The 27,963-nt window shown below is 50.3% G+C and overlaps 2 protein-coding genes across 2 annotated transcripts; one reads left to right on the forward strand and one right to left on the reverse strand.

The window, feature by feature from the left end:
* The first annotated feature begins 995 nt into the window (after positions 1–995).
* Ern2 (endoplasmic reticulum to nucleus signaling 2) lies at positions 996–17,151 on the forward strand. The gene is made up of 22 exons (XM_052175705.1): positions 996–1,085; positions 3,213–3,318; positions 3,977–4,010; positions 4,253–4,325; positions 5,487–5,559; positions 5,701–5,808; positions 6,097–6,198; positions 7,069–7,333; positions 9,298–9,376; positions 9,463–9,610; positions 9,726–9,847; positions 10,478–10,624; positions 10,833–10,971; positions 12,962–13,046; positions 13,213–13,402; positions 13,483–13,582; positions 13,666–13,862; positions 15,377–15,524; positions 15,615–15,742; positions 16,580–16,703; positions 16,782–16,849; positions 16,942–17,151. Exons 1-22 carry the CDS (start codon positions 996–998, stop codon positions 17,149–17,151), a joined length of 2,736 nt encoding a protein of 911 aa, XP_052031665.1.
* Positions 17,152–17,313: 162 nt separating this feature from the next.
* Positions 17,314–27,952, reverse strand: Plk1 (polo like kinase 1). Its single transcript, XM_052199833.1, has 10 exons — positions 27,430–27,952; positions 26,705–26,873; positions 25,772–25,916; positions 24,962–25,055; positions 23,280–23,499; positions 19,512–19,667; positions 18,608–18,685; positions 18,216–18,370; positions 17,930–18,112; positions 17,314–17,804 (listed from the first exon to the last, which is right to left on the reverse strand). Exons 1-10 carry the CDS (start codon positions 27,835–27,837, stop codon positions 17,601–17,603), a joined length of 1,812 nt encoding a protein of 603 aa, XP_052055793.1. The 5' UTR covers positions 27,838–27,952; the 3' UTR covers positions 17,314–17,600.
* Between the last annotated feature and the right edge of the window lie 11 nt (positions 27,953–27,963).

Genomic DNA, 27,963 nt, shown 5'->3' on the forward strand with positions numbered 1-27,963 from the left:
CCTAAATAAGACAGTCATTGTGTCTCTTCGCAGCAATAGAACAATAACTAAGATACTTCATTTGTGACATTCTGTTAGAGCAACATTCAACAGATGAAGAAAGAGATATTGACAGAGAAGGAGAAAGACAGGAAGGGAAAGAGGATCTGCAGCGGAGACGCTGTGATCACAGCCATACAGAACACCCTTCCATCCTGCAGCGTCTGCTGCTGTTGCTTCTTTGTCCTTGTTTATTTTCCAGTTGGGGTCTCCTGTGGTGTGTAAGATGGCTTCAAACTCTTTATGCAGCCAGGGAGGGCCTTGAGCTCCTGACCTTGCCCAGCCTTGGTGTCTTAGCCATGCGAATCTATAAGCTTGACAAAGACAAAGACCTTGTCTACATTGCTCAGCAAGAGTGCAAGCATTGAGGTAAGATGTTTGAATTTTAGTCCCACTTCTGGGCCTGAGCCTTGCCATGGGGTAGGAGGGAGCTCAGCGTTAAGGGCACTTGCTCGTGCATGGTACCTGAGCTCAATTCCCAGTTCCTACATGGTAGTGCTTCACAGTCTTCCCTAACTCCAGTTCCTGGTGATCCAACACCATTTTCTGACCTCCCTGGGTACCAGGTATACACGCGATACACAGAGATACATGCAAGCAAAACACACCATAAAATAAGATAGATAAATCTTTAAAATATAAAGATTTAAAAAATAAATAAATAAAAGGAGTCAGCACAGACTTAGGCACGTTCTCTAGCGTCAGCCTCAGTTGGTAAGAATCCCTCCCAGGAAAGCTCAAGCTGTCCCCATTTGATGCAAGGTGGAGGGGACTGGATGAAATGTGGGCTCGAGGGAAGGGCGGGGTCCGCCACAGGGCGAGGTTTCACCTGAGACTGCTCTGCCAGCTGGCTCTGTAGGGTGGGCGGAGTCTCCCGTGGAGAGAGCTCTGCTATTGCCTGAGGCACTGAGGGAGGAGAGGGAGCTGGATGGAGACTTTGTGGTTGCCCACAGGCTATGGCGAGATCAGTCCAGAGGTTCCAACTGTGGTCTCCCCTCAGGTTCCTGCTGCAGCTTGTGACATTGCTGGAGAAACTCGGTCCACAGGTGAGCGTGGGGCCAGGGGACTGGGCATTTAGCCGGTCAGTAGAGATGCTTCTCTCTTTCCCTTGGGCTCAGGTCACCCAAAAGGACCCCAGTGAGGGAACTCCTCATAAATTTGGGGAGATGCCTCTTACAACCTGGCTGGGAAGATGGACCTTCTCAGCCTCTTCTGCAACAGGGAAAGAGGGGGAGGGGCACGTGGTGTGGAGACACTAGACATAGACGTGAAGTCAGGTCTCAGTTTTCTTGAAAAGATGATCCACTTAGGGGCTTCTGCTGAGAAACTGACTGGGAAACCCTGGCTCAGTCTCTGGCTCTTTGTGATGCCGCTTCCCTTATGTGTGCCTGGATCGCTCTGCCCACGCTTGGAAATCTGCTCCGACCTGCCTGCTGCGAGTGAATCAGTGAATCGTTCTCTCTGCCCAGCCTGGGCTCGAAGTGTCCACTCCACCTGGAGTCTCTTCACCTTCTCTGCCCCTCACCGCCAGCTAAAGGGACAGGGTAGAATTAGACCCTGGGGGCCCCTCGCTAGCTCAGGCTAGTTGCTTGAATACTCATAGTTGCCAATGAGTAACGGGAGCTTGATGTAGCCAGATCTGACATTTCTGAAAAACCTAGAAATGAGAATAAGAATAAGAATAATCTGAATTTTAAAAATAAAAACTTAATCCCAGCCCTTGGGAGCCAGAGGCAGGCAGATAGATAGCTATGAGTTCGAGGCCAGCCTAGTCTATGTAACAAGTTCCAGAACATCCAGGACTACATAGAGAAACTATATCAAAAAAAATTTTTTTTAAATATAAGGTTTTTTTTAAAAAAGAGAGAGCTATTACATTTCTCTAATCCCAAAACTCTGGAGGCAGAGGCAGGAGAACTGCCAGTAATTCAAAGCCAGCCTGCTCTACAACAACACAAAGATAATTAAAAGCAATGTTTTAAGCACTGTAAAGATCAAATGAAATTCTTTTGGGGACAGCTAATGAGAAGGCAGCCTTTTCTCTGACCCATCTCTCTGTCAAGTTGCAGATGGTATGATTGAGGCCCAAAAGAGAGGAAGGGAATAACTGGTAGACTCCTGACTCTCCAGCAAATACCACTGGCTACAGCCAGTGGTCCTGAAGCAGGATGTGGCCCTTGCAGGGGTGCGGCTGGGCCACCCGGATCTTAGGGTTCCTGCTCTGAGCTCAGCCTCACCCTGTTTGCTCAAGGAGGGCCCAGAGCAGGTAAGCGTGCCCAGTGGGGGCCAGATGTAAGGTGCTGCAGGCCTCCTTCCTGCAGCCATCAGGGGGCTACAGAGCTTGGCACCAAAAGCAGCTGAGCCAGTCTGGGAGGCAGGAAGGATCCTCCAAAAACAGGCCCACGTTTGGCTAAGGAGAAGGAAAGCAGACCTTGGAGGAGACTCTACATCCCATTTGTGCCATTCCTGACTGCCCTGTGCCTCAGCCTCCCTGACCTGTGCAATGGGCATACTCATATTTCCCATCCCAGAGGAAGGCTGTATGGATCAGGGAAGGCCTTTTGTTTGCCATTCAGCCATGACAAACCAAGTTTGAACCACCAGCACCCACATAAAAGCCTATGACTGTGGCATGAAACCCCAGTGCTGGGTGACAGGAGCTGGGGTTAGGGTTGGGTGACAGGCAGACTCCTGGAGCTCTCTGGCTAGTCTGGTTGAAAGAATGAGCCCAAGGTTCAACTGCAGAGCCTGTCTCAAAAAATAAGGTGGAAAGCAATGAAGGAAGATACCCACCATTGGCTTCTGCTTTCCACTCGTGTGTGTGTGTGTGTGTGTGTGTGTGTGTGTGTGTGTGCATGAGCATGTGTGTGTGAGTGTGCATGAGCGTGTGTGTGCATGCATGTACATACAAACATGTTCACACCAAAGCATATAACACATTCCCACCTTTTGTCTACTTTGGAAGACAGAAAGATATGGGGGAAAGGGAGGAAATGAGAGTCAAAGTCCCCTTGACTCCCTCAGATCGCTCTGTAACCCCTACAACCCCCAATAAGATCAAGTTCATTTTTCTTCCCCTCTCTGTCTCTTCAAACAGAAAAGTCGGGTTGCCTGGGGCAAAGGTAAGGTGGTCCTGGAACCCTCAGATGAAATGACTGTGTGTCACATTCTAGGTCCAATCCGTCAGGCCAGAGAGCCTTCTGTTTGTGTCTACCTTGGATGGAAGTCTCCACGCACTGAACAAGCAGACAGGGGACTTGAAGTGGACAGTGAAGGACGGTAGGCAAGGAACACCTATCTCTCCTTGGGTCTCTCAGGGGCGAGTGGGCATTCACCTTGGTGTTGAAGAGAGGAACAAGAGCCCTAAAGGACTGGGGAGCCAGCTCGGTTGATAAATTGCTTGCCGCACAGGCATGAGGCCCTGAGTTTGCATTGCCAGCACCCACACAAAACAAAAGAAAAGCAAACACAACAGTGTGTTTCTGGACCACGGCCCTGGGAAGGCAGAGACAGGAAGATCCTTGGAACTTCCCAGCCAGCCAAATTAGTGAGCTCCAGGGTCAGTGGGACACTCTGTCTCAAAGAAAGGGAGGGGCAGAGCAATTGAAGAAGACATCTCCGACCTTCACACACACACACACACACACACACACACACACACCACAAACACTAGGATCCAGCAAGCCAGTGTTCGTAGGCAGCTTCACCTCTTACCAACTGTGTGGACTTGGGAAAATCACTTCATCTCTCTGAGCCTCCATAGCTTTGCCTCCAAACAGCAAACTTGGGCAAAGTAGAATGGCAGAGACTGCCTGCAGAGAGAGCCTTTGCCACTTGCTAAGCTCTGCGTCTGGCACAGGGTAAACACTGGGTGCGTTTGAGCAATGCTTTACAACCAAGTTGAAAAGAGATTGATTCCATGTCTTTGTCCCTACAGACCCCATCATCCAGGGACCAATGTATGTCACAGAGTAAGTGACCTGGGATGTCTTATGGAAAGAGTGACTGGGAGAGCCATAGTTGTGTGAGGGCTTGAGGGCGGGGCACATGGGATTATGTCAGAAGTTAGGAAGAGTCTCAGCTGATGTGGAAAGGACGCCCACTGCTCCAAGGTGCCTCCCACAAGGACGAGTTGAGAAGGTGTTGGGGAAAGAAGCTTCATGAAACCAGGGCCATGCACCTAGCCTGTCCCATGTCCCTCTCTGCTCCACAGCATGGCTTTTCTCTCTGACCCCGCTGACGGCAGCCTGTACATCTTGGGAACCCAGAAACAACAGGGGCTGATGGTATGTTTCCCCTCATTGCCTGGGATGGGCTGGAGCAGGAATCCATCAGCCAGAGAGCCGATGGGTGAAAGGACAGTGCGTCAGAGTGGTGTGTCTTTTGAAGCTGTAAGTCAAGGCTCTGAACATTGTAAAAAGGCTGTGTGTGGAGTAGCAGGTCTGGCTGTGTCCACAGAGAGGAATGTCAGAGCTCTGAGTGTATCCCAGGGCATCTCCAGGACTCTAGGGACATTAAGGTGAAAACTGGATGGTTAGCATATCACCCACAAATTCAAAGATGTAAAACCAAAAAGAAACAAAATAAAACAACAACAGCAGCAACAACAACAACAAAAACCCCTCATGATTAGTCTGGGTCCATCTGGGTAGTTCTGCTAGTCTGAGTTTGCTCATAAGTGTGCGAGTCGGCTGGACAGCTCTGGTTCTGAAAGTTGATGCTTCACGTATGTTCATCTCTCCCTGTGCCCCTGTTAAACCCCATAGGAAACCTGGACACAGGGGGCCCACACACATAATACAGACTCAGGTCTGACTCCTGACTCCTGACAGAGAGAGATTGAAAGGGGTGGATGGGCAAAAAGAGGGCAGAGGGCCGATCCCCACTCACCACCAACACTGAGTCCAAACAGCTCCTCAATCCCACTGAGTCTTTTGTGGCCACTGAATTTTAAAACTTGTGTGAGTGTGGGTTGAGTGGTTTGTATGGATGTGTCTGTGTGTTTATGTGCATGTATGTATGTGTTTATATGTGTGTGTACATGCATGTGTGTCTGTGTTTATGGGGGGGTTACTATCTAGGCGTGTATGTCTCTGTGTGTCCTTGCATGTGTGCCTGTATTTATGTGTGTATCTATTTATTTGGAGGAGGTGATCAGGTGGAATCAGTGAACCGTGTGGCGTCTTGGCACACAGTGTGGGATCCTCTGCAGTTCTTTAAGAGGCTCTATAGCAAGGTGACTGAAGGTGCTGGCTCTGAGGCCGGGCTGCCTGAGTCCCATGAGCTGACTTCCTTATCCTTTTTGGGCTCCAGTTTCCTGTCCTAGGAAGTGGAAAGGACAAGGTGCCGGTGAAACAGTTTCTCTAGGCTGACCTTGGGAGAGTGTGGCTCACTGTGTGCTGTGCATCTTTCCGCTCTTACTCACTCTTGGACCTTTTCCCTCTCAGAAACTGCCATTCACCATCCCAGAGCTGGTTCACGCCTCTCCCTGTCGCAGCTCTGATGGTGTCTTCTACACAGGTGAGTATCTCTGCAGTCTGTGGGGACTGAATCCATCTAATAAGAACCAACTGTCAGACCAACTTGACCAGGAACAAAAGGGCACACACTCCTTCTCGTACACCATCATGACACTTTCATACACACTTCACTCCTCCACAGGCCGGAAGCAGGATGCCTGGTTTGTGGTAGACCCGGAGTCAGGGGAGACTCAGATGACACTGACCACAGAGGGCATCTCTACTCCTCAACTCTACATTGGCCGAACACGTAAGTCAAATGTCCCCTATGCCTGTGAGGCCCCCTCTTTTTCTTTGTCCAGGCTTGACAGTTACTATCTACATTAAATTCAGGCTAGCCAGTCAGTCTGACCATCACTAATAAACATTTTATTGAGCACTGACCAAGGAGCTAGAGATGTAGTGGTGAGCTTGGTCATCAGGTCTACAATTCAAATGCTTGAGAAGTCTCAATTTCCACAAGAGAGACAGTCTCTGAAGTCGGGTTGGGGAAACACCATATGACCATCCTCCTGGTAGCCTTGCTTGTGACACACAGAGTACACGGTCTCCATGCATGACCCACGGACCCCAGCCCTGCGCTGGAACACAACCTACCGCCGCTACTCTGCACCCCCCATGAATGGCTCACCTGGGAAATGTGAGTATCACCTTTCTCAGCCTTAACCTTGGAGCAAAGTCCTCAACCTGAGAGAAGCCCTGAGTGACGTCAGGACCAAATACTAGCACATACTGATCCACTGATATGCTGTCCTCTCACATGCTGAATGACACAGCCTAACAGATGGCCCACAGCATGACAGATAATCACATAGCCTGAGCAATACAGCTGAACTTCTCCATGCCCCAAATGACTCCAGCCAGGTAGCCTGAGGTGACTCCTTGCATCTTAAGGGACCCCCGAGCAACCTCCCCGATACCCTGAGCAATCCTGTCAAGTCCTAACTGATCTCAGCATGGTGACCGACTCTTGTAGATGGCCTTGCATGACTCCCCAATCTCACTCTTGCTATTATACCCTTGATATTATACCTGCCCTACTCAACTTTCTGAGGAACCTCACAGGTGCTCCTAACTGACCCCTCAAATCTCCACTTTGTCGTTCTTCATGGGGCACTACGCAGGTAACTCTGACACATGACTTACCCTGCCAAGGCTCCTAACTCATCCCTTCATATTCCAAGTGCTTCCCAAAGGACCCACCAACCTCTGAGCCACTCTATTTGACCCACCTTAATAAACATCAAGTCTGACCATGTCCATGATTGACAACCTGCTTCCTAAAATCTCTCCCTCGAATGATCTCTGGCCTTAACTGGCTCAAATGACCCAGACTCACAGACACACATGAGTCAACTTTGGAGGGCCCCAACCAATCCCCAACAAACTCTGATTGGTCTTCCTACATCCCAGTACCCTCCATGCACCTTTGCACACACACCACCCCAGCTGCCTTCTAATGTGTCCCATGAGATCTCTCTGACATCTCCCCAGCTGTCTTTCTTGGTAGACATGAGCCACCTGACAGCCTGTGGGATGGGCCTGCTTCTCACTGTGGATCCAGGAAGTGGAATTGTGCTGTGGACACAGGACCTGGGAGTGCCTGTGACAGGGATCTACACATGGCATCAGGATGGTCTGCGCCAGCTGCCCCATCTCACACTGGCTCGGGACACCCTACATTTCCTTGTCCTCCGCTGGGGCCACATCCGTCTTCCTGCCTCCAGCTCCCAGGACACAGCCACACAGTTCTCTTCCTTAGACACCCAGCTTTTGTAAGTGTCCATCAATAGAATCCAGGGAGAGAGTTTCTGGAGGTGCTACATCCCCAGTGGAATAGCCAATCATAATGACCCGCCAATACATCTGCATCAGAGGTGTCAAGAAACTGTCCCCGGGACTCCTGGACATTTACCATGTGATTGAGTCCTGGGAGGGTCCGCTGGGTCTCATCCTGTTTTGGTCTGTAGATGCCATATCAAGTTGATTGTTCAATATTTTAAGTGCTACCCTTTCTTATGCCATCCCAAGACACAGACTGGAAAAGCCAGAGATTACCCATTTATTCCATTTGCTCCACAAACGCTAACTGGGAATGTATTGTTTACCAGCCACTTACAGGGTCTGAGAGTCCGACAGAGTCGGTGTTCCTGCCAGCAGAAAACTCAGAATCTAGTGTGGGGGCAGACATATAAAGGGCACTCATTGCATAGTGAAATAAGGGTAAAGAGACTGACTGAATATCTTAGAATGAGTTTAGAAAAAAATAAGATGACACTTATCACGATGCGATGCGAGGCTGGGCATGGTGGTGCACACCTTTAATCCCACCACTCTGATTAAAGTGCTCCCTGCAGTGTCAGGTAGATCTCTGTGCTTTGAGGCCAGCTAGAACTGCCTAGGGAGACTCCCCCTTCCTCCCCTCTCCCTCTACACACACACACACACACACACACACACACAGGTGCTGGAGAGGTGGCACAGTAAGGACCCAGGTTCAGTTTCCAACACTCATGTGGCTCAGAACCATCTGTAACTCCAGTTCCAAGTGAACCGATGCCTTCTTTCCGGCCTCTGTGAGCACCATGCATATGTGCAGTATACAGACATACATGCAGGCAAAACACCCCAACATGTAGAAAATAAAATGTATTGCACTGAAAAATATGATGCTGTAGGCAGTTAAGCTGGGGTTCTAGGTAGAGGGTGATAGAGGAATGGATGGGTGTTGGAGACCAGGAGGACCAGGATGGTTAGAGAGTTCAGTCTGTTAGCAAGGAGGAAAAGGCTTCTAGAAGCTCGCGGCTGCTTTCATTTTCAGTAGTTCAAAGCCCTAAAAGAGAAATAAAAAAGCAAAAGATGAAGAGAGAGGTGATGAGTTCCAATTCAGAAAAATTAGTTCATTCTTTTTTTTTTTTTCAACATTATTTCTCTGTGTGACATCCCTGGTTGTCCTGTAACTCACTTTGTAGACAAGGCTGGCCTCAAACTCTCAGAGATCTGCCTGCTTCTGCCTCTCAAGTTCTGGGATTAAAGGTAAGGGCCACCACCTGGTGAAAACTGAGTTCTTATTGAGGTCTGGACCAGGTGTGGCAGTGCATATCTATACTCCCAGTACTCAGGATGCTGCTGGCAGAGCATCGTGAATCTTGGGCTAGCCTGGGCTACATAGTAAGATACCCCCATCTTTTAAAAAAAAATGAGACATACATTGAGAAAATGTTATAGATTGTACACCAGTTAGTTTTTCTACATAACAAACTGCTACAACTCTTGTAGCTTAAAAGCAATAGACAATTGCTATTTTTCAAGATTCTGTGGATCATCCAGGTGTGGTTTTGTTTTGTCATTGTTTGTTTCTCTGAAATCATCTGGTGACTTGGTGGAGGCAATGATCCAGGATAGTGTCACTTACCTATCTAGTAGTTGGTGAGCCATTTGGCTGAGGAGGTGTCAAATAGAATGTTTCATTTATATGCCATAAGATCTTTCATCCCTCGTGGGAGAGTAGGCTTCCTTACCCCATAGTTTCAGGGCTTTAGATAACAATACTGAAGGGCAACTCCCAACGCTCAAGAGTCATTCTAGTCTATGTTTGTGTTATATGTGTCTCCTTGGCTAAAGCAAGTCACATGGTCAATTCTAGAGTCAACATGGAAGAAAATACAAAGGACACAGATAAAGTAATGCTGAAGCTACCCACCAGCATCTTTCAACCTTCTCCTTGCCTTCCCTTTAGGACGACACTGTATGTGGGGAAAGAAGAAGCTGGTTTCTATGTCTCTAAAGCCCTGGTCCACGCTGGGGTGGCCCTCGTGGTGAGAAGGGGATCTATGAGTGGGCAAAGAGGGGCAGAGCGGGAAAGGAGCTTCCTGCATGTGTGACTCTCCATCTTCTGCCATAGCCCCGTGGACTGACCCTGGCACCCATGGATGGCCCCACAACAGATGAGGTGACACTTCAAGTCTCAGGGGAGCGAGAGGGCTCACCCAGCACCGCTGTCAGATACCCCTCAGGCAGCGTGGCCCTCCCCAGCCAGTGGCTACTCATTGGTGAGGTCCCCTGATTTTAATTTGAAGTAGACGAAAGACTCCTAAGCCTAATTTCTGAGTTTAGATAAATACTGAAAGCACCCTCAACACTCTGGTTTTTATTCCTGACACTTAGGGTACCATGAACCTCCCCCAATCCTGCACACCACCATGCTGAGGGTTCATCCCACCCCAGGGGGAGCGTCTGCTGAGACAAGAGCCTCAGGGGACCTCCGTGCTCCAGCTCTCTTCTTTGAGGTCAGTGCTGGGATGCCTGGGGCTATGGGTGACCGAGAAGACGTGCATGCAGCCCCTGAGCCTCTTCTCCAGTCAATCTCATGGAAGTTACCAGAGAACATTTTGTTGCTGCTACTACAGGGCATGTTTAAAATGTCAAAATGATATTGGCTTCCTAAATCACAGAGCATACTTCCCAGATTTTTTCCCCCGACTCTTCAGTGTAAACACTGTAAAATATTCATCAAGTGAGAAATTGAAAACAGAAAAACTATAAAGGCTGGCTCTCCCGGGAGAGATTGGAGAAGCACTAGTCAGTAGCTCAAGGTTAGAAGGAGCAATGATTTTCAAATTACCTAGGAGTTTGCTCCAGTCACACCAAATTCTTAATCTCCAGAGGTGAACCTCATAGTTTCAACCCTTGAACATGTGAATTTTAATGACATTCAACTTGATGCTGGTCTTCAGTTAGGTTTGGTAAACTCTCCTGTGTGTCATGATGTTTGAGAACCACAGACAGCACCATGTGCCCATCATACCGCCCCACCCCCACCCCTTCAGCTAAGCCCTGCCCTGGACCCAGTGGTGAAAATTTGGCGGTTTTGCACAGGAGGAATCTTTCACCACATGTGAACCCTGCTTTATTCCTAGCTCCTAAACCTGAGGGGGGAAGATCCAGAACTCTATCCTGAAGAGAAAGCTCCAGGCTCTTATCCAGGGCTGGGATCCCAAGACCTGCTAGCCGCCAGCTTTACTGCTGTCCTCCTGGGAGCCTGGGTCCTCTACCTGATGAGGCAGGTAAGTCCAGCATCCTGACATTGTTTGTCTTAGAGTCTTCCCAGAGACAACTCTACTTCTCTCTTGCCCACCTTCAGCTGCCTCTGCCTTCCTCATAGGAGCCCTGCTCCTGTGCTCTGAGTCCAAGGCCTACTGTGAACCCAGCTCTAGCAAGGTGTGGGGTCCGTCAGGAGGAAGGCTGGCACCCACTTAGCCCCATGTGTTACAGCAACAGCAGCAGCAGAGCCCTGCAGGCTCACCTGACCTCTCACAGGATGCTCAGGCACAGCCCTCAAGGGACATCCTGCAGGACCAGAGGAGATTTCAAAGCCCTTCAGAGCCAGCCCAGCCAGCCCATGACCCTGAAGGTAAACTTAAGTGAACAAAACTGGGGAGTCAAAGGTAGAGAAAAAGGACGGGTGAATATGATTTAATTTCCAAGTTGAATTGTCAGAAATCATAGATGGTAGGATAGATCAGCAAGGGACAGTCTCTTCCAGTGTCTTTTGTTATAATTTTATTGTAACTTTCAGGGCGGTTATGGATAGCACAGTGTGTAGATCAATTTGTGGTCAGCTGGCTTTTGGACAGTTGCTTTGCGCATCTGTTTTCTCACTGGTCCAATGGGAGTACAAACTCTCACCTCACGGCACCACAGCATTGTGATCATTACTACCATCGTAATCAGCAAGTTGGGGCTGGGAACATACCTAAGTTGTGAGAATGCACACCTAATATGCAGAGAGCCCTGGGTTTGAACCTTATTGCTCATAAACAAACCATGGTGGTACTCACATATAATCCCAGCACTCAGGAAATGGAGGATGGAGGATCCGAAGTTCAAGGCCAGCCTGGGATATATGTCTAAAAAAAATCATATCTAGGAGATGTTAATAATTATTTTAAAATAATGTTTTCAGTAATGGAAGCAGTAAACCACACCTAGGTAGGTGTGGTTTTGATTTTGTTTCAATGTTCCTCTCAATGTTTCTTGTTTCAATCCTTAGCTTGAGCTTTCAAAGACCCACTGGTGTCTACTCAGTGCTTAGTGGGTGGCCTGCGCATCTATTGGCCACCCTAGTCTTGTACTCCTTGGCTCTGAGCTGGACTGGTGTCTTTTGTAAGCTGGTATCTCCCATTGCTGTTCTCCCTACTTCCTCAGGCCAAATTCCCACCTGCTGTCCACTTACTTAAGCTGATGTCTGCCTGGCTCTTAGCTTAAGGCTCCAGTATTCACCCACATCCTCCTTTTCCTTGGGTCTCAGCCCTCCTGAGAGGAAAGCTCTCTGAGCTACATCTCGAGCCCATGGGGCTATTTCTTAAAGGGCTCCACAGCAGGGTGACCCTAGCCCTGAGATATAGTTCTTGTCATTCATTAACTCCATTGAGTCCAAGTAAATAACCATTCCATTGCGCCCCCACCCCCCAAAAAAAACATTTCTCTGGACCACAAGACTCTGGATTGGAGTCCCCTCATCTTTCTGCAGACAAGACTCTATTTTCCCAGTGCTATTCTTGTATTCTTGTGTGTGTGTGTGTGTGTGTGTGTGTGTGCGTGTGCGCGCGCGCATATGTGCATGGAATCCGCTTGTCTTTAGGCAGACAAGACTGTATTTTCTACGCGTGCGTGCACGCACGCACGCACACACACACACACACACACACACACACGCATGCACGCGAGCGCATGTGCGCGCGCCAGGGATCAACCTCTCTCAGCCTCCTCAGTGCTGGGATTACTATGTCCAGCTTCTCACAAGGATGCTGGGCTCTAACTCAGTTCTCACAGCAAGGCAGGCACTTTATTGACTGAGGCATCTCCCTGGTCCCAACCTTACCCATCTTAATTGCACACCAAGAGTGTGCTGTGCCGCAGGTGTGGACTGAAAAGGCCAGCATCCCCCTGTGCTCACTCTCATCACGCTCCTGTCTACTTGAATTCATCTTTTTATTTGAAACAATTCAACATCAGTGAAAAGGAGTGTTACACGTGCTTGAAGTGACTGCAGACTGCAGAGAGAAGAAGGGAAAGCATCAGGGGCAGAGGTGCTCAGAGTGGAGCCACGCCGCCAATATCACGCACTCCCTCCTCCATGTGTCTACTTGGTCCTCACTGCCATCACTGCCAGCCCTGAGCCGCACGCTCAGCCACACCAATGGCAGCACCAGCCACTGCAGCCATGGGCCTGGCACTTGGGTCCTTGCTCTCAGCCACCGCAGCACACTCAGCACAGAAGGGCGGAAGTCTGGAGAATGGTCAAGATGGTGGGTGGGTCTGGACTGCAGCTGGCAGAGGCAGGCAGGGAGGATGACCATGGGCAGAGATCACTAAGAGGACAATATCTTCCTTCCCTGTAGCAGGGCAGCCCACCGTGGTGGGGAAGATTTCCTTCAACCCCAAGGATGTGCTGGGCCGCGGGGCAGGAGGAACCTTTGTTTTCCGGTGAGTGGCAGGTGGAGCCCAGGCTAGAGCTCTGTCACTTGCAGCCCTTTTGACAACAACCAAAGGACAGACATCCTTCCAGACTCCCAGCCGTGGGCATAGGTCCCGACTCTTTTCCTGATCTGCTCTCTCTGAACCCTACCCCCACCCCTGGACCACTTGTCAGAGGACAGTTTGAGGGACGGGCCGTGGCTGTGAAGAGGCTCCTCCGAGAGTGCTTCAGCTTGGTTCGGAGGGAGGTGCAGCTGCTTCAGGAGTCTGACAGGCACCCCAATGTGCTCCGCTACTTCTGCACCGAGCGTGGTCCCCAGTTCCATTACATTGCCTTGGAGCTCTGCCAGGCCTCCTTGCAAGAGGTGAGGTGGGAGCCCAGGGAGGGAGGGAGGGAGGGAGGCCTTGGGCTGGGAAATGACATTTTGCCCCTCCCTCATCTTAGTATGTGGAGAGCCCAGACCTAGACCGCTGGGGCCTGGAGCCCACCATGGTGCTGCAGCAGATAATGTCCGGCCTGGCCCATCTACATTCCTTACACATAGGTACCGTCTTGCTCCCAGTCCTTAGCATCCTGCTCCTCCACACTGGCCATCACTCACGCTGTCCACTCCCTTCCTGTATATAGTACACCGTGACCTCAAGCCGGGCAACATTCTCATGGCTGGGCCTGACAGCCAGGGCCAAGGCAGAGTTGTCATCTCTGACTTCGGCCTCTGCAAGAAGCTACCTGCTGGCCGTTGTAGCTTCAGTCTCCATTCTGGTATTCCTGGCACAGAAGGCTGGATGGCACCAGAGCTCCTACAGCTGCCCCCAGACAGCCCGGTGAGTCTGACGAAAAGACTTTCTCAGTGCCCTACCTCTTCTCTGAAAGAGACCCCAGGGTATAATCTACCCCATCTTCCCCAAGGCAGTCTCCATCAGGGTCTGTTCTGTAGCTAAGAAGATACTAGGAAATGTCTGGAGATATTCTGTCTGGCTTACATCCTGTGAGGCCAGGGATGCTGCAATACACAGGGGACCATCCGCTCCTGACAGTTACATGTCAGTACCACTGCCTTAGTTAGAGTTTCCATTAGTGTGAAGAACACCATGACCAAGGTAACTCTTATAAACATTTAACCGGGCCTGGCTTACAGGTTCAGAGGTTCAATCCATTATCATCATGGTGGGAAGTGTGGCAGTGCGCAGGCAGGCAGGCAGGCATGGTGCAGGAGGAGCCCAGAGTTCTCCATCTTGATGCAGAGGCAGCCAGAAGACTGTCTGTCAAAGGCAGCCAAGAGGAGGGTCTGGTTCCACCCTGGGGGAAGGCTTAAGCCTTAAGAGACCTCGAAGCCAACCCCCTCAGTGACACACCTACTTCAATGAGACCACACTTTCTAATAGTGCCACTCCAATACACAAGTCTAAAGGCCAAATCTATTCAAACCACCACAACCACCCAAGTTGAAAAACCATGACCAAAAAAATGACCTTGTGGACACAGTCTTACTACCTAGCCTAGGCCAGCCTTGAACTCTCAACTTTCCCATGTCAGCCTCCTAAGTGCCCAGATTACAAACCATGCCTGGCTTAGAAAATGTTTGACCTTACTATTGCTTCACAAGCACTGAGGGACTCGGATGCGTAAGAGCATCACAACAGCCTGTGATTGTAGCACTCAGGAAGCTGAGGCAGGACAACCTTGAGTTCAAGCTACAAAGGAAAAAGAAGATGCTGGCTCTTAACTGTCCTGACCTAATTAGCTACGTAGGACCCAATACCAGTGTAGATTAAGTATTTTTTTAAAAGATTTATTTATTTGTTTGTTTGTTTGTTTGTTTAAGTATACTGTAGTTATCTTCAGACACACCAGAAGAGGGCATTAGATCTTATTACAGATGGTTGTGAGCCACCATGTGGTTGTGGGACTTGAACTCATGACATTTGGAAGAGCAGTCAGTGCTCTTAACCATTGAGCCATCTCTCCAGCCCCTAGACTAAGTATTTTAACACTGGGGAAAGCCACCCCTGTCCACTCCCCCCCCCCACACACACACACACATCTTGGATTACCAAATGCACTTGGAAAAAATTCAGCTCTATCATCCTGGCAGTCTCCGGGTGACAATCAGTGGTCACCAGTTTTTACTCTGATTCTATCTGTGTATGGCCAACCTCACTCGGTTCTGCTACCTGTAACTCTCTACAAGAAGGAAAACTAGGACTAGAAGTTCAGCAGGGGCAAAGAAACCACCTCTCGAGTCCTGGTCTCCACAGGCTCTGAGCCCTGCTCAGATCCAGAGGGACTCTAGCAGGGCTCACTTCCTCCTTCTCACGCCTGTCTCTCTGGCCCCCAGACCAGCGCTGTGGATATCTTCTCTGCGGGCTGCGTGTTTTATTACGTGCTTTCTGGTGGCAGCCACCCCTTTGGAGAGAGTCTCTACCGCCAGGCCAACATCCTCTCGGGGGATCCCTGTCTGACTCAGCTGCAGGAAGAGACCCATGGTGAGTGAGAGCCAGGCAGGACCAGCAAAGATGGGAGGAAGGAGACATGAGACTGAGGACAGATAACCCATCCTCTCTTCTGCCCTCCAGACAAGGTTGTGGCTTTGGACTTAGTAAAAGCCATGCTGAGCCTGCTACCCCAGGATCGCCCCTCGGCAGAATGGGTCCTGGCCCACCCCCTCTTTTGGAGCAGAGCTAAAGAGCTACAGTTCTTCCAGGTTAGATGATTTTGGGAAGGGGCCCCCCCCCCCAAAGCTTTTGGGTTCTATCTTAGTTACTATTCTATTGCTGCGAGGAGACACTATGACCAAGGCAGCTTATAAAGGAAGCATTTCATTGGGGACTTGCTTATAGTTTCAGATTCTCATCTTGGTGTTGTGGTAGTAGGCTTGCACAATGCTGCAGTAGTAGCTGAGACCTTACATCTAACCCAAAGTTGCAGGCCAAGAAAGGAACACTGGGCCTTGTATGGGCTTTTGAAACCTCTAAGCTCACACCTAGTGACACATGTATTCCAATAAGACCACACCTAATTCTTCCCAAAGATTTTCACTAACTGGAGACCAGACGTTCAAACATATGCGCCCCTGGAGGCCATTCTCATTCACCACCACAGGTCCTGACAAGCTAAGGGAATTCAGAGTGGCTAATTTGGGAAAAGAGAGCCTTGTCACCTCGGACCCTGGGATCTGTGCCTTTGCTCTAGCTGTCCCTGTATGGAAACACAAGTCCACTCTCATCTGCAGTCATTCATGCTGTGATGCCAATATAATCCTCCCATGTGTGACCTTGGGCAAAGGACTACACCTGAGCTACAGGCTGCCTACCTACCTGTAGAACAGAGGCCACAATGCTTCCTCCACGATGGAGGTGGAGGGTGTGGCACGATGGGTGTGGCATCGAAGTAGAGCATAGAGAAGCCATCTTTTCCAGGAGGAAACAGCCCTTGTCTTCCTAAGATATTTTGCTCCTCTTAACATTAGCCACAGACACGATCCTGGCCGAGGTCTCTGGTACCGGCCACAGGCTAAGGTGTTCATTCTGTGGGGTCCTAGGATGTCAGCGACTGGTTGGAGAAGGAACCGGAGCAGGGACCTCTTGTGACAGCATTGGAGGCAGGAAGCTACAAGGTGGTCCGAGAAAACTGGTACAAGCACATCTCAGCCCCCCTGCAGGCAGGTAGAGGCCTCACTTGGGTGGGTGTGAGGGGCAGAGACCCTGGGGGAACAGCTCTGCAGCTCATTTCTCTGCCTGCAGATCTGAAAAGGTTCCGGTCATACAAAGGGACATCAGTCCGAGACCTGCTCCGTGCCATGAGGAATAAGGTGTGTTCCAGAGCCTGGGTGGGACAGCAGGGATAGCCGGCCATAGCTGATCGGCCATAGCTGAGCGGGATCCCTGTCCTGCCCATCCCCAGAAGCACCACTACAGGGAGCTCCCCGCCGAGGTGCGTCAGACACTAGGCCAGCTTCCTTCTGGCTTCATCCAATACTTCACACAGCGCTTCCCAAGGCTGCTGCTCCACACACATGGCGCCATGAGGACCTGTGCTTCCGAGAGCCTCTTCCTGCCCTACTACCCACCAGCTCCGGAAGCCAGGAGGTCCTGCCAGATGCCACAAAGCTGAGACATCCACAGGTTCCAAAGGTGGACTGAGGTGTTGAGCCTGTGGCTCAGTGTGGCCTTCAGGAGTGTCAGAAGATGGGCAGCAGTTTTAAGGGACTGAAGCTGTTGATGCAGAGAAACTCTGGGGCAGGGGACCCTTAAGAAATACAGGACCAAAAAGAGAGAAAGAGAGAGATGTACATATATTTAATATATATAAAGCTAAGGAAAGAGCAGTCCAAAGTCAATAGAAATATTTATACAACTCATATAATGGGCTGAGGGCAGGGAAGCAGATGCAAACCCACTTCCAAACATGTACAAAATAACTTATACACAGCAACCCCTTCGAAGGGGGCCCTGCTCCTGCCCAGCCCCCAGGGCCAGGGCACCGAGCAGCTGCCCCAGGAGGCCAGCAGGGCAGGCCCAGAGCTAGCAGAGGGAAGGGGCACCAGTCCGAAGGACAGAGACCTAGGCAGCCTTGAGGCGGTTGCTGGCCGAGCGCGAGCTCAGCAGCTTGTCCACCATGGTGCGGGCGTAGCGCAGGCGGCTAGCCAGCTCCTTGCAGCAGCCGTACTCCTCCAGGAGGCTCAGGCGGTATGTTCGGAAGTCCCTCTTCTCGTTGATGTAGGTCACCGCTGCCATCAGGGGGCACAGGATAAGTTTGGTGTGGTCCTGGGAGGGAAGGAAGGAGTGAGTGAAGAGTTCTATGGGTGCCCGAGGCGAGGGTGAAGGGGAGGAAGGCGCCTGGCTGGTGAGACAGCATTGCCACCCTGAGTTCAGCGCCCTGCCCAGCACACCTGGAAGAAATTTATCTGTACAGTGCCGTTGCTGAGGTGCAGGATGATGGCGCTGCGTGTGCGGAACCACGTCCGGAGGTAGGGCAGCCGGGCCAGCTCGTCGCCCTCCCGCGGCGTGATGTTGGCTCCCGCCTTCAGCAGGTGCTCACTCATGTAATTGCGGAAATAGTTGAGGAGAGTGATCTGGTTTGGAAAGTTGGGGGAGGGATTTCAGAATTAGGGCCTGCCCCCTCAGCAGCCCCAGACCCTGCAGCACTCCCCCTCCCCCTCCGCAGCCCGGACTCACCTTCTTCATCAAGGAGTTGGGGTGGGAGCTCACAGTGAGGTATGACTCTGTGCCATCACGCTCTATGTACTGCAGGCTGTCCCCGTCATTGTAGAGGATGAGGCGTGTTGAGTCATTAAAGAGCACCCCCACACTGTTGTCACACAGCTGATACCCTGGTGGCAGGTGGAGGGCTATCTCAGAAAGGCAGCAGCAGGCCAAGGCCTGGACTAACTCAGTGTACAATACTTGCCTACCTGAAATTCATTCATTCATATTCTCTCTCTCTCTCTCTCTCTCTCTCTCTCTCTCTCTCTCTCTCTCTCTCTCTCTCTCTCTCTCTCTCTCTCTCTCTCTCTCTCGCTACCACAGCCACACCATCCGCTGCCCATTCCACATTCTGGGACACCTACCAAGGCCATACTTGTCTGAATAGTCCACCCACTTGCTGACCCAGAAGATAGGGATGCAAGCAGGATCCTCCGCCTCCTCTGGGGTAGAAAGAGAACACTGGTTAGGTGAGCCCTTCCCCTTCCCTCTGGAGCAGCCCTCCCCAGGGGAGCACACTAGGTACCCCATGAAGCCTGAGGAGGAGCCTGACAGTACAACCCTGACACCGAAATGGAAAACTGCAGCCCAGGATGCCAAGGCCCACTTCATTAAGTGAGTGAGCCCCTTTACTCTAGGCTGCTGTGTCCTGTGAGCTGTGGTAGGTGGGGACAGGAAAAGAAAGCCACAGGCTTTTGGGAGAGCCCTACCCCCCTGCACCGGTCCAACCGTAGGGATGAACAATCCAAGTCTCCAGGCCGCTCTGCTCTGTCATCCATCCGCCCTGGGGATGGCAGAAGGAAGGCCTAGTGCCCCAGATTAAAGCGAGGAGAGATAGCTGACCCACAACCTCTCCTGCAATGCTAGAACAGCTCACTCTACACAAGGCCCTGCTGCAAGGCCACTATGTGCTGGAAAGAAATGCTATAGAGAATTAAGGCATGTTTGGAAGTCCGTGGTGGCAGATAGCAGGGCAGTGACACTGGGTACAAAAGCTGGAGCTGATCTGAGTCTCTGGAGGGATTCATTCCCTGAGCAGCAGGTACAGCTACGCAGAGATGGCCTATCAGCCACCTACAGGATGAGATGGTGCAGAGGTAGGCAGAAGGAACACTAAGGGGGCCGTGGGCATCGGGCTAACTCACCAGGACTTGGATCTACAAGAAACAGGCAAAGCAAAGGTCCCGTGGACCTGGGCCCTCACTGGTGCTCTCCGGCTGAGATGCCCTGCCTGCCCTCCCCAGACCTGCAGACCCCTGTCGCACTCACCTTGCCGCACCAGCCCACGCTCCGAGGGCTTGGAGGCGTTGACACTGGTCAGCTGCTGTAGCAAATCACTAAGGTGGCACTCGATGGCCTCATTTGTCTCCCGGGCCACCAGTTCCTCTTTCTCCCGGGGATGTTCAGGCAGGGGGTTCTCCACACCTGAGAAGAGAACTCAGGTCACCCGGCAGACACAAAACTAGGGGAAGGGACACAGGTCTGCGGCTGCAGCTAGCACTCCTTAACCATCACCCACGCGGAGACACAATCAGCACCAGTGGAAGTGACAAGTATTCGGCGCGTGATGAGAGGACGCCCAGCTTCAGGTGCTTGGGTCTCTGACCCAACAGCCTGGATTTCCAGGACAGCAGCTGCCGCTGTCACTCAGGGAGGCAACCTGCAGGCACCAGTGACTCAAAGCTGCACTGAGTGAGAGTGAAGGGCACCGTGAGCACCCAGGAAGGTGGGAGGACAGGTCTAACAGTGTATCGCAGAACGGATCCCTTTATATACAGTCTCAGCAGCTTTTCACTGTAGCCTTTGCCGTTGTGTGCTTACAAACGGCCAGAGTCTGATGAGATGCACACTGAGCATTAAGTTGGGCTAAGGTGGCCAGGGGCGGGCATTACACTTGACTGGTTTGTTCCCCATGCCAAACCAGCATGTGCTAGTTAGTTCTCCTGTGTAACAGCAGTGTTTTCCTTAAAATTTCAACTAAAAACATAAACCACCATGCTACATTAAGAACTTAAGGGTGAGATAAGATATTCAGGATCTGATTTTCAAACTAGCCAAAAATGGGCTGGAGACATGGCTCCAGCAGTTAAGAGCACTTGCTATTCTTGCTAAAGACCTGGGGTTTGGTTCCCAGAACCACGTGGTGGCTCACCATCATGTCTAACTCCAGTTCCTGGGGATCCAATACCATCTTCTGGCCTCTGTGGTCACCAAACATGCACGTGGTGCAGAGACATACATACATGCAAAACACCCATATGCAGTTAAAAAGACAAAACCCAGCAAAAGTGAGTGCTTATAGAACAGAATATGTAAAATCAAGCTCGTCCAAATTTAACTATTGGAAATGAAGGAGAAATAAATACCCCAGGAACAAATAACACAATTCTCTACCTTTGGGAGATCTTGAATGTCTATAGGACAATTTCCTTCACAACTACTTTACTTATAAAATAGCAGTATTCTAACCACCACCACCACCAAGTAGGTCCAGCACCACAGGCGAGGAGACCAGGAAAAGGGGGCTGGGCTCAGCACACACGTGTCTAACATGAATTAGATTCTCATAAACTAGGCATGGCGGCCCATCCTTGACTGTAATCCCAGCACTCAGAATACAGAGGCAGAAGGAACAGAAGTTCAGAGTTGTCCTTGGCTACTGTGAGATCCAAGCAGCCTGGGCCACACGAGACACTGTCTCAAAAAGGAAAAAAAGAAAAATTACAGTAATAATTACCACTAAAACTGGTGGGCTCTACAATTTCAAACAACTCCCTGCAAGATACTTATTAATTACCAAGGAAACAATATGTGCAGTAGAGACAGCCTTGTCTCCCTGACACAGAGAAGGGCAAACCCCTCCACACTATTCCTGCTCAGAATGCACAACCTCACCGCAATCCTGAGGAAGCATCAAATCCAACAGGAAATGAATTCATGAGTAACCTCTAAAAGTGTCAAGGTCATCGTGGTGGTGCACGCCTGTAATCCCAGCACTTGGGAGGCACAGGCAGGTGGATTTCTGAGTTCGAGGCCAGCCTGGTCTACAGAGTGAGTTCCAGGACAGCCAGGGCTATACAGAGAAACCCTGTCTCAAAAAAATCCAAAAAAAAAAAAAAAAAAAGTCAAGGTCACAAGACATTAGGAAAACCCAGAGACTGTTGCAGGCTGGAGGAAACTAAGATGCCAAGGTCACTAACGGCCATGGGAGGTACTTGCATTCGGGGGTGTAATGTGGAATCCGGTTGATCAATGTTGGGGGCTGGGGTTTGTTAGCTACCGGATTACCTTGTAGCTAACACTTCAGTTCAGGTAATTACGCTATGCTTTAGAGAGATGCTGACCGTGGAAGAGGCCGGGCCAATGGTACTCAGGAATTCAGCTTTATCTTCTTTTTAAAACTTTTGTATAGCCCTAAAGTTATTCCAAAATAAATCAAGTCACTGAGTCAGGTGTGAAGCACTCATCTGAAATCCCAGCACTTGGGAGGAGCTCAAGGGTAGCCTGATCAACACGAGACCCTGTCTCAAAGCACCAAAAATGAAACTAAGCCATCCCAAGCCACTTGCCTAAAAATGGAAATCTAACTGAAACAGATGAACTGAGAATTTTATACTAAATACTAGTTTTATACTAAATCCACACAGAGAAGAAGCTACTCTCAAAGACGACAGCTCTTAATGAATATATTAAGGGCAAATAAGATATGATGATGATGATGATGAAGAAGAAGAAGAAGAAGATGATGATGATGATGATGATGAATGCAGTGGCACAGATCTATAAGCCCAGCACTGTGGAGGATGAGGCAGGGGGATTTCAAACCTGAGTCAGTGTGGTGGTGATAGTCTGTCTCAAAAGAGAGAGAGAAAGAGAGAGAAGGCAGGAGGGAGGGACAGTAAAAAACAGAAAAGCAAACATTGCTGCCACACTTTTGCTCCTAGTACTTGGAAGGCAGAGGCAAGTGGATCTCTTGAGTTGGGAGGCCAGCCTGGGCTATATAATGAAATCTTGTCTCAAAAACAAACAAATCAACAACAACAACAAAAAGCTAGAAAGAAAAAAAGAAAGAAAAAAAGAAAGAAAGAAAAGAAAAGAAAAAGGAACTATTATGACAGTATGAGATTAATGCTCACAGTCCTGGTGTTGATGCTGGCATCTGTCCCAATGCACAGACGCATTACCAGCGAGGAAAGCGCTCTCTTAAGCATCTGTGACAGACACACATAGGGCTGATGATGCATCAACAGAACATGAGCAGCCTGGGAGAGCATTCACCTCCCTACCTTTTCCTAAGTGTTGGACAATGATGAAGAACTATTAAAACACGCTGATCTCTAAAGAGCTCTAGTAACAAAAGCTATCTAAGCAGGTGCAAGGGATGCTAAAGTTTTGAAAATGGACGTGTACTTTAGTGCAAGAGTAAAATGGCAGACTCCTGGAGTTGGTTGTATTGGCTCTTCCCAAGTGAGAGGTGCTGATGCAAACCTGTACTCAGTGGGGCGCTAGGCCTGGGTGACAGAAAGATGTTTTTTAAAAAGCAAAATACTCAGGGCAGTGATGGCTCACACCTTTAATCCCAGCACTTGGGGAGGCTGAGGCAGGCGGATTTCTGAGTTTGAGACTGGCCTGGTCTACAGAGTGAGTTCCAAAACAGCCAGGGCTACACAGAGAAACCCTGTCTCAAAAAACAACAACAAAAAAACCCCAAAGAACCCAAAGAACAATGGGTTCCCGGGGTGACCAGGGTTGGGTGTGCTGAGAATGAGAACAGAGGGTGAGTACCATGGCTTGCTCCACGTGTGCACCAGAAAAGTTCCAGCTTTCTCCACAAACTGTGCAAGAGAGATCTTAGGTACTCTTTAAATAGAATTTCCTGGGCTTGGTGTTCAGTTCATTTTTTCCTTCTTGGGCCCAAGGGGTTGATTTCAGCATGTTTTTCCTGCCAAGGCAGAAGGGTCCAGGGACCAGACTGCACATGAACCCTGAAATGTGCCCTGGAAACCTGGGCTCTCTTCTGCCCAGGCCGATCTTTACCTTTATTGAGGACTGTGAGAGGCTTCCTGCTGCTGGGGTCCAGGCTGCTGGGAGCTATTGAAAACCTTGGTGGGATGGTGAGGCAGGTAATGGGGAGACGGGCGGGGATGTAGCCGGAAGTGAAGAACTCGTCATTGAGCAGCTCGTGAATGGTGGGGCGGGCGGTGGGGTCTGTCTGAAGCATCTTCTGGATGAGGGAGGCGGCCACTGGGTTGATGTGCTGGAATGCAGAAGCAGAGCAGAAGTGAGATGAAGCAGGGACCCCACGCGGCATGCAGCTGCTCCTGTCTAACACACCACAGCTCAGAAGCACTGAGTGCCACCAAGTCCTCCCGCCAGCTTTAGCAACACTGATGAGAAGGATCATTTCTAGCCCCTTGGGATTCAAGATTAACCTGGGATAATTCCCTCTCCTTGCCCTTTCAAAGGACATTTACTTATGTACACGAGGGGCAAGCCTGGCATGGTGGTTCAGGCCGTTAACCCCAGCATTTGTAAGGCAGAGGCAGATGGATTTCTCTGAGTTCAGGGCCATCTCAGTCTACATATTGAGTGCCAGGCCTACACAGTAAGATCCTGTCTCAAACAAACACACACCACTAAGACCTGCAAGTAGATTCTAGTTCAACCCCTTGATTCCAGCTATAACAAATAATCTGGGCTTTCTGGGGACTACCATGGCAGATTAATTAAATGGGGAAGGGGTATACTACACCTGCAACCCCACCAGGATGACTTAACAAGATAAAAAACCTAGGCCTATCAGTCACAGCATTAACTCTACGTAACTTATATATTTCTGTACAGTAACTCATTCGGCCCTCGCAAAAAACATCTAAAGGATTCTCTCCCCCTTTTCCCTCTCTACATAATTTGAAAGGAGATGGGGTCTCACTATATAGCTAAGGGTATCCTGGAACTTGGAATCCTCCTGCTTCAGTCTTCCAAGTGCTCACTCACTATTAAGCCTCACATGTAGATAAGGAAAACAGGCGTGTCCAGTCTGAGAATATACATGGCCTCAGTAATAAAGGCCGGACCTATACCACAGCAGTCCAGGCTGTCCGCAGTAAGCCGACCTTCTGCGACAGACATATCCACTCTATGTACAAGTCAAGGACACTGACTTGTCCCCATGTGATCTAATCCCCAGAAATGAGCTATCTCTTCAAATAGATTTTATGTCATTGGATGTGAAAAGGGATGCTGATATTTTGTCACTGGGAAGCCATTGGGGAAACTGCCACTTTGCAGATAAGAAGCCTGGTTCATGAGAGTACGGGCACGTCCTTTGTTAGGCCCAGCATAGCTGGATGGAGATGACCCATGTTCCAGGCATTAACTGTGTCTGGCCCTGCTCCCTCCTTTTCTCCTTGTGCTTTGCATCCCCTTCAGGAAGAGTCTAAAGACATGGGCTGGGCATAAGGCTCTGGAAGAGTGCTTGCCAGTACACCACAAGGCCAGCATGGTGCACATGCCTGTAATCTCAGCTCTTGGAAGGTAGAGTAGGAGAATCTGGTGTGCAAAGTCAACACACTGCAGTGTGGGCAGCATCAGACATACACCATTCTCCATGGCTATGCTAGAGGTAGGACTGACTGGCCTCTGTCCCCTGGATATAGCTGGGCTCAGTGAATAGCTTTTGGCTGGAACATAATGAAAACATTAAGTGTAGTCATCACCTTGGGAATACTGTATTCATTTTTCTTGATCCGGAGGTAGGTCTCTTTCAGGCATGAGGTCTCAAAGGGTGGCTTGCCCACTAGCAAGGTATACCTAGGGGTACAAGAAGGGATTTTGTTCAAACTCCAAGGGAAATCCAAATGCAGAAGTCATTTTCTCGGGACTAGAGGGAGGGAGCTGGGCTGGATTCACTGACTGGGAATGGATGGGGATGCTCTTCAAGTCTGCCCAGTGACACAGCAACTAAAGCCCTCAGAAGAACGCAAGTGACAACACCTGGATATCAAGGGGCCAGGGATTGCCCAGCTCTGGCTTGCAGTGACAGAGGACTCTCCGAGTGCCCCAGAGGCCACTGCTATACACCACAGGCTACCATGATGGGGGTTCTGCCTACCGCCAGCCTTTCTGCTGGCCTGATTCTTCCTTCAGCACTCAGTAGGACTTCCAGTGCTTCCTGGAAAGTCAGGCAGGGATTTTATTAAACCCAGGTTCAGATCTGAGATCCTGAATTCCTAACAAGCCCTCAGGTGTCGATGGTTTGGGTCTGTGCATGCTTTTAGTAAGCACCAAGGGGCAGGAGGAAAAGTGCAGGGACTTTTTGGTCCCTTCCCCGGACCAACAAGTCCAAGCTACAGGAATCCCACAGCCTATGCCAGACTGATATGAAAAACAGGGTTTCCTATGGGGCAGCCTGTCCTCTAAAACAGCCTTCCTATAAGGCAGAAAGATCCACATGGTAAGGTCAACTGGGTGAGATGCCTCAGAAAGCTCTGATGAGCCCCATGAGTACAAGTCCACTGTAAACTTACATGATGCACCCGATGGACCAAACATCCACTTCAAAACTGTGTCCCTTCTTGCTCAGCACCTCAGGAGCTATGTAGTTAGGAGTGCCACACAAGGTCTTCTTTCGTTCCCCTTCATATTCCACTTTGGTTGCTAGGCCAAAATCCCCTATGACAGAGGGAAGAAGAGAGGGTGCTCAGCGGCTAAGCCTGGGTTGTGATTGCAGACAGCTGTTTTGAGCCTGAGCATTGAGAACTACAGTCCCTGAACCCTCCCACTATACTGGCCCTAGCTGGCCTCCCACTGCCCTTTACACCCCTCTTTAGATAGCAGGGTTATGGTGGTAAGATGGCTCAGGAGATAAAGGGGCTTGCAGCCAAGACTAATAATGACCTGCGTCGATCCTGAGACCCACAGAGTGGAAAGAGAGAACTGACTCCTTTAAGTTATCCTGTCTCCATCCCTCACATAAATAAATGAAATTTAAAATGCAAAGGATAGCAGAATTAGATGCACTGGGGAATCAAGTAAATGATCTTCGTGACTGCTGCTGGGCAAGTGTGTGAAGAAGTGACAGGGATATAGGGACTGGCAAATCAGACTCAAAGGAACGGGTTTTTCAGCTTAGTAAAGAGACAGCTAAGGAGATGCTGTCTGCTGTGCCCCACAGCATATGTCCTGACCTCCTACTTAAAAAGGAAATTGTTTGAGCAACTGGCTCAGTGCTAGGGAACAGAGAAGCATTTGGGGGAGGGACCCCAAGTTCAAACCTACTGAGTTGAGGCACAAAAACCAAAGCATCTAAAAAGGCATGGAAAGTGTCGTTCCCTACCCCCCCACACACACACACACACTTTCCATTTCCTAACTAGAGGGTTTTCTGGAGGGCAGCACCTTTTATTTCCCAGCCTTCCTCTCCTTGTCACCTCTTGTACTGGCACAGCCCAGCACCTCACCTATTTTCACCTCCAGATCCTCGTTCAAGAAGAGGTTGCCCAGCTTGAGGTCCCTGTGAATGACTTGATTTCGGTGCAGGTACTGGCAGCCCAGGACTATCTGCCGCAGGTAGTAGCGGGCCTCAGGCTCGGTCAGTGCCTTCCTCCTCTTGTGCAGCTCCAGGAGGGACTGAGGAGGGAGGAAGAGGTCACTTAAGTCCAAGAAGGGTGGTCAGCTGCATGTGGCTAGGACTAGGTACTCGGAGAGAAGAGTCTTAGCAGGTTTCCGATAGTTCTGCCCACTATCATTCACCGGACCCTCTCCAGAGTCTTCTCTCAGCCCCACTCTTGATTCCCCATCCCAGGGCTTCCTCTTGGCAGGAGATCCCTCCCTTTCCTGAAAGCTCTAAGACCTGACTCCAAACAGCCGTCCCCTCCCCCGACCTTGCCCCACTCCGGAAGTTAGAAGTCCGTGGCACCCCAAGCCTGAGACCCTTCCCCTTAGCCACTTTACGCATCCATTTACTGTACCCACTCGCAGTCTTGCGTCCAGGAGCTCCTTCCCTAATAGTAACAGGACCCGGTCTTGGCTTCCCCAGAACCCCGGAGTGCCAAGTACCTCGCTAGAAGCCTTTCCATAAAAGCTTGAAACCCAAACACTCCTCTAAGCCACTCCAAAACCTCGGTGCCCCTTTGCCAGCAAGTTCCAGGTGTGGGAGCCCCAGCACTGTGACTCAAACACTCACCCTCCTGCGACAGAGCTCCAAAACCACAAACACAAAGTCGCTATCCTCGAAAAAGCCATGGAAGCCTACTACGTGTTGGTGTGCGAGGCTGCGGTGAATTGAGATCTCCATAGACATCTTCTCCTTCTGGTGGGGCTTAAGCAGCAAAGACTTAGGCACGATCTTGCCTGCGAACACCTCTTTTGTGTCTGCGTCTGAGATCTCGAAGCATTTGGCGAAGCCTCCTTTACCCAGAAAGCGCCCCCGTACATACTGCCGCCGGCTGCGTGGGTCTACTAGGATCTCCGGAATCTCTTTCGCCAACTGGGCGGCCGCTGGAGCACCGGGAGCTGCATCTCCCGGGACCGCACCTTTCCCGAGGTCCGCTGGTGCTCGAGCCAGCTTTCCAGCTTTGGTCGCTGCATTCATGTTGCCGAAGTCCCTCCACGGATCTGGCCAGGTTGGTGCAGAGGGTCCTGCTCAGCTCCGCTCCTCCCCGAATTCAAACGCGGCGCTGGGAACGTTACAAGGGCCTGCGCGTTGCTGATTGGCCGC

The sequence above is a fragment of the Apodemus sylvaticus genome, chromosome 1 (assembly GCF_947179515.1).
Source record: "Apodemus sylvaticus chromosome 1, mApoSyl1.1, whole genome shotgun sequence".
NCBI lineage: Eukaryota > Metazoa > Chordata > Mammalia > Rodentia > Muridae > Apodemus > Apodemus sylvaticus.

Coding starts and splice junctions, on each gene's coding strand:
- Ern2 (XM_052175705.1), top strand. CDS start 996: ATGGCGAGATCAGTCCAGAGGTTCCAACTGTGGTCTCCCCTCAGGTTC. Junction 5,809..6,096: donor ACTCTACATTGGCCGAACAC/GTAAGTCAAATG, acceptor TGTGACACACAG/AGTACACGGTCTCCATGCAT. Junction 7,334..9,297: donor TCCTTAGACACCCAGCTTTT/GTAAGTGTCCAT, acceptor CCTTCCCTTTAG/GACGACACTGTATGTGGGGA.
- Plk1 (XM_052199833.1), bottom strand. CDS start 27,837: ATGAATGCAGCGACCAAAGCTGGAAAGCTGGCTCGAGCACCAGCGGAC. Junction 25,917..26,704: donor GGATCTGGAGGTGAAAATAG/GTGAGGTGCTGG, acceptor CCTCTGTCATAG/GGGATTTTGGCCTAGCAACC. Junction 17,805..17,929: donor TACAGATAAATTTCTTCCAG/GTGTGCTGGGCA, acceptor CTTCCCTCCCAG/GACCACACCAAACTTATCCT.